Here is a 5516-nt window from a genome sequence, read left to right on the forward strand (position 1 = left end):
TGTTCTTATAGAAAGTTACTGACGCTCTTTGGGATAATTTTGTGCATTTGAATGTTTTGTTTAGTGTTTACATTGTTTCACTTGTTTCCTCCTCTACATGTCTACACACACACACACACACACCCACACACACACACACACACACACACACACACACACACACACACACACACACACACACACACACACACACACACACACACACACACACACACACACACACACACACACACACACAGACTGCCCTCTACTGGCCAACACATCCTGTGAACTGAACCAAGCTGTACGGATGAATTCATATTGTGTGTTTTTTTTTCACGTTGTCAATAGTTGATGTCAAACATTTGTAATAAATCGGATCCAAACTAATATGTGATTATTATATTATGTATTATAAGAATGAATATACTTTATGCATTAACTTCTAATTAAGGGACTGTATGAAAATCCAAGCAAACAGACGTGTGTGTATATCCGCTCATTAGTCGAAGGAGTTGAACCAAAGCAACAATATTATTAATGAAATATCACTTTTAAAAGATAAAGAGGAGAGAAAGGAGATGTTTATGTTTTGAAGGAGGATAACATAAGAATAACTCAGAGGTTTTCTTTTTTTAACTAGTCTCAAGCTTCCTGAAAACGTTCAAATTCCAATAAAACACGAAGATCGTTGAAGTTTGCTTCATTCATCAGCTTCAGGGAAGTGGCCGAGCTGCTCTCCTGCTTAAATTAGATGTTAGACACTCCTCCACAAGTGGCGTAGTGTGATCTATTTTTAGAGACGTGAGCTAACTCTACACACTCCTGACACTTCACCATCAGCAAATCAATATAAACTCTGATTCATCTGCATACATCAATCATGGCCTTTTCCTTATGGACAGTTTCAACATCTTGGATTAAAACGCTCAGCCGTTTAGTGATGGTAGTGAACGTTTTAAAATGCAGACACACACACACACACACACACACACACACACACACACACACACACACACACACATACACACAGAAGCAGCTGGGCTATGATCCATCCAGCAGGGAGTGGGGGAGTGATCTGATTGGTGGAGAGAGCTGCTTGGAGGTCGTCACCTGTTTCTTCAGGCAACTGCTGCGTTCAAACTTTACTACGTTTCTACGAACATTTTTAGTGCAAAGTGATTCTGTGTCTCATTTCAGCAACGTCCCAATAAGATAAGCTCAAATAAGATAATATTAAATAGATTACAATTAGAATTAAATAGATAGAATGATTAAAGATAGAATTCGTGTCACAGAAATGGAGTAAATAAAATATTCATTGGACTTTAAAAGTTAAAACATTGTTAGTTTGGGGTGGGATTTTTGTTGTTGTTCTGTTTGTTTTGTTGTCTGTTCTGTTTTTCTAATGTTTGTTCTATAAAATGGTTAAAAACCAATAAAAAGAATATAAAAAAAAAATAAAAGTTAAAACATAATAGATTTTCTCGAGGGGTTATTTCCTGGAATCCATATCTGAGCTGAAGACCAGATCTACAAGATGAAAGTGACTGAAGTGATAAAAGTGATTGAGAGTACGTTCTAAATGAAAAGATGATCTGCAGCCGCAGCTCTAAATACACCATGATTGGTTCAGAAGCTATTTGAGGACTTTGACAGCATTGTCTCCGTCCCCCTCCTGCTACATGACACTGGGCGAGCTGAATCATGGTGGCTCCTCTCCAGGCCCAGCAGCCAGTTGCTTCCTTCAGTCTGTGGCAGCAGCTGTGATTCGGCCCAGTCGGATTCCTCCGAGCTGCAGCGGGCAGGGGGCTATATTTAGAGCGGGACAGGATTAAATGTCAGGGTCTTCACACCGGGAACCTTTTCTGTGCTCTCCCTTTTCCAGCCAGGACCGACTGCCAGCAGGACCTGCGGCCGTCTCCTCCTTCCTCTCTCCACAGACCTCTCGTTCGCCTGCCGTGTCCCCTCCTCGCTCACCATGGACCCCAACGCCATCAAGGAGGAGCTGCGCCTGTTTCAGAGCACGCTGCTCCAGGACGGGCTGAAGGAGCTGCTGAATGAGAACAAGTTTGTGGACTGCACCCTGAAGGTGGGCGACCGCAGCTTCCCCTGCCACCGGCTGATCATGGCCGCCTGTAGCCCCTACTTCAGGGAGATCTTCTTCACAGAGGACGGCAAGGAAGTGGAGGACACCAAGGAGGTGGTCCTGGAAGACGTCAACCCCTCCATCCTGGACATGATCGTCCAGTATCTCTACTCGGCCGAGATCGATCTCACCGACGACAACGTTCAGGATATAATCGCTGTGGCCAACAGGTTCCAGATCCCTTCTGTGTTCACTGTGTGCGTGAACTACCTCCAGAAGAAGATGTCCCTGATCAACTGCATGGCCATTTTCAGGATGGGCCTGGTGCTCAACTGTCCCAGGCTCGCCGTGGCCGCACGCAATTACATCGCTGACCGCTTCGAGGCCCTGTACAAAGAAGAGGAGTTCCTCAGGCTCGCGCCCCATGAACTCTTCGCCATCATCGGTGGCGACTCGCTGAACGTGGAGAAGGAGGAGCTGGTGTTTGAGGCCGTCATGGCCTGGGTCCGCCACGACAAAGACAAGCGCATCAATATCCTGAAGGACGCTTTCGACTGCATCCGCTTCCGTCTGCTGCCGGAGAAGTACTTCAAAGACCGAGTGGAGACGGATGACATCATCAAGGCCGACCCGGAGCTGCAGAAGACGATCCAGGTCGTCAGGGACGCCTTCACGGGGAAGCTCCCGGAGAAACCTCTGAAAAAGGAAGGGGAGGAGGGAGCCGACAAGGAGGCAGGCGAGGAGGAGGACAGCCCGTTCCCCGGGTTCCTGAATGACAACCGCAGACACGGCATGTTTACCCGTGACTTCATCGTCATGATCAACGACACGGCGGCGGTGGCGTACGACGTCAGCGAGAACGAGTGCTTCCTGGCGGCCATGTCGGAGCAGGTGCCTCGTAACCACGTGAGCCTGGCGTCACAGAAGAACCAGCTCTACATCATCGGCGGACTGTTTGTGGACGAGGAGAACAAGGACCTGCCTCTGCAGTGCTACTTCTACTTGGTGAGCAGATCCTTCGTCCAAACTCTGGAGAAGAAGCTGAAGAAGACTTTGGGAAATCTTGATGAGAAGATAGAGATCACTCTCATATCTGAGATTAACCATCACACGTACCTTTAATACGAAGCTGTCGTTGTTGGACAGACCCTTTAAAACATTGGGAATATAAAGCATTTAAGACACAGAAAAGAAAAGAAGCAAAGTGTACGCGAAAATGTGTGTGATTATTTATTCAGCACACAAATCACAGCGGTTATTTAAACTATATTAAATATAAACTCAGTACAGTAAAAGTTCTGAGGCGTCATCATCAACTGATCAGCAAAACTGACAATGAACCAAAATCTGAGATTCGTCATTATGTTTTAACCAAAAAGCCTGAAGAACATTTAGAGAACGACAGAAAAATGCATCTAATTCTCAATAAATATGAATCTAAGTTTTCCTATTATTAAGACATTTCCCAACAGGTTTCTCCTCTTAGGTAAATATTAAACGAGTAGGTAACCAAATAAATCAGAGACTCAGATGATTCTCCGACCAGAATAATTTAATATTTCTATAGTATTTTACAGCCTAATCAATATGTTTTTAGCATGTAGGACGGTGATTCACTTCCTTCTTTACGAGGAGACAAAGAGCTAATGGCCACTTAGAGGGTGTTTTTTATCGTGTTTATTATTATCGTCTCTCTCTCTCTCCCCAGTTGGACCCGCTCACCTCTGACTGGGTCGCTCTGCCGCCCATGCCATCCCCCCGGTGCCTCTTCAACATCGGAGAGAGCGAGAACCTGCTGTTCGCCGTAGCCGGGAAAGACCTGCAGACCAACGAGTCTCTGGATTCTGTCATGTGCTACGATGTGGAGTCAGTGCTCTCTCCTCCCTCCTTCCATGTTTCTTACTGTCTGTCCGAGTCAGGAGATAATTAACTGCAGGAAGAGAGCGTCTTCAAAAAAAGTAAAGACGTGTTGTTCAGGTTGATGAATCCTGACGTGATCTCGGCTTTATAATCCACTGTGGTTGTTTGTTCAGTCATTATCGACACATTCAGATTGATTTGACTCATGATCCCATGTGTGAAGCATGTTCCAGACACTTCAGGCCCTTCTGTCCTTATTGTGGCCCGTGAGTCTAAAGAGCCTCGAGTGACGGTGTGACCTCCTTTCTTCAGGAAGATGAGGTGGAGTGAGAGCAAGAAGCTTCCTCTGAAGATCCACGGCCACGCTGTCCTCTCCCACGGAGGACTGGTCTACAGCATCGGAGGAAAGACGGACGACAAGTGAGTGTGTGTGTGTGTGTGTGTGTGAGTGTGTGTGTGTGTGTGTGTGTGTGCAGGCAGCAGCTGTTTGTCATCTATCATCCTCCCACACTGCACAATCACCCTGCTGCCGTCCATGAGGATCTGACATGTTTCTACCAGGGACTTTTAAAGATGGAGGACATAACATGGCTGTGGTATTGGTCTTAAACCCCGCCTCCTCCGTGTTAGTCAATGGGACATGGACCACACTAACATGTTATCCCTCCCTTTCTCTTCCTCAGCAAAGCTCTCAATAAGATGTTCGTGTACAACCACAAACAGTCGGAGTGGAGGGAGGAGGCGGCCATGAAGACGCCCAGAGCCATGTTCGGAGCCGTCGTCCATGACGGCAAGATCGTGGTCGCCGGGGGGGTCAACGAGGAAGGACTCACTGCGTCGTGTGAAGCTTACGACTTTACAACAAACAAGTAGGATTCTGCCTCCAGCTTTCTTTTCTCTTCTCAGTCTGGTTAGGACATTTTATTTGTTAAAACATACAAACAAAAATATAAATTTCAACAATACGTTCTGAAATAATTTTTCCTCTATAAAGACATATATAGTGTATTTAGTGAAACAAACTGTTATGATAAGGAATATGAAATCTGATTTAATGATGTTAAATTTGCCAGCATTAAATCATTATGTCTTATTTCTTTATTCAATATAACTTTGGTCGCTTTGAGCCTCCGTATTTTGTGTCTCATCCACTCAATGTAAAAGGGTGAATTTTAACCAAAGTTCAAAAGAGGCAGCGAAGGCTCCATCTTCCACTCGACCTTCTCTGAATGCCACCTCTCCTCAGGTGGGAGCCCTTCACAGAGTTTCCCCAGGACCGGAGCTCCGTCAACCTGGTGAGCACCGGTGGCGCTCTGTTCGCGGTGGGCGGCTTTGCCATGATCCAGATGGAGAACAAGGAGCTGGCTCCCACAGAGGTCACTGACGTCTGGCAGTAAGTCTGAGTCCACGGTCTGATGTCTCCTCGGGGGGGGGGGGGGGTTGTGCTGGATCTGACTCTGACGTGTCTGTCCTCAGGTACGAGGACGATAAGAAGGAGTGGAGCGGGATGCTGAGGGAGATGCGTTACGCTGCCGGCTCCTCCTGCGCCTCCATGCGCCTCAACGCTGCCAGGATGGCCAAGCTGTAA

The 5516-nt window shown here is 46.5% G+C and overlaps 1 protein-coding gene across 1 annotated transcript; it reads left to right on the forward strand.

Moving 5' to 3' along the window:
* The first annotated feature begins 1960 nt into the window (after positions 1–1960).
* Positions 1961–5516, forward strand: LOC132996825 (kelch-like protein 41b). Its single transcript, XM_061067185.1, has 6 exons — positions 1961–3073; positions 3777–3934; positions 4241–4348; positions 4612–4797; positions 5175–5321; positions 5405–5516. The coding sequence occupies exons 1-6, from the start codon at positions 1961–1963 to the stop codon at positions 5514–5516; spliced, it is 1824 nt and encodes a 607-aa protein (XP_060923168.1).

This window comes from Limanda limanda, chromosome 23 (genome assembly GCF_963576545.1).
Source record: "Limanda limanda chromosome 23, fLimLim1.1, whole genome shotgun sequence".
NCBI lineage: Eukaryota > Metazoa > Chordata > Actinopteri > Pleuronectiformes > Pleuronectidae > Limanda > Limanda limanda.

Bases quoted from the DNA above. Each gene is read 5' to 3' on its own strand.
- LOC132996825 (XM_061067185.1), top strand. From the start codon at position 1,961: ATGGACCCCAACGCCATCAAGGAGGAGCTGCGCCTGTTTCAGAGCACG. The intron at 4,349-4,611 runs GTGAGTGTGTGT...TCTCTTCCTCAG, and splicing joins GGAGGAAAGACGGACGACAA to CAAAGCTCTCAATAAGATGT. The intron at 4,798-5,174 runs GTAGGATTCTGC...ACCTCTCCTCAG, and splicing joins TACGACTTTACAACAAACAA to GTGGGAGCCCTTCACAGAGT.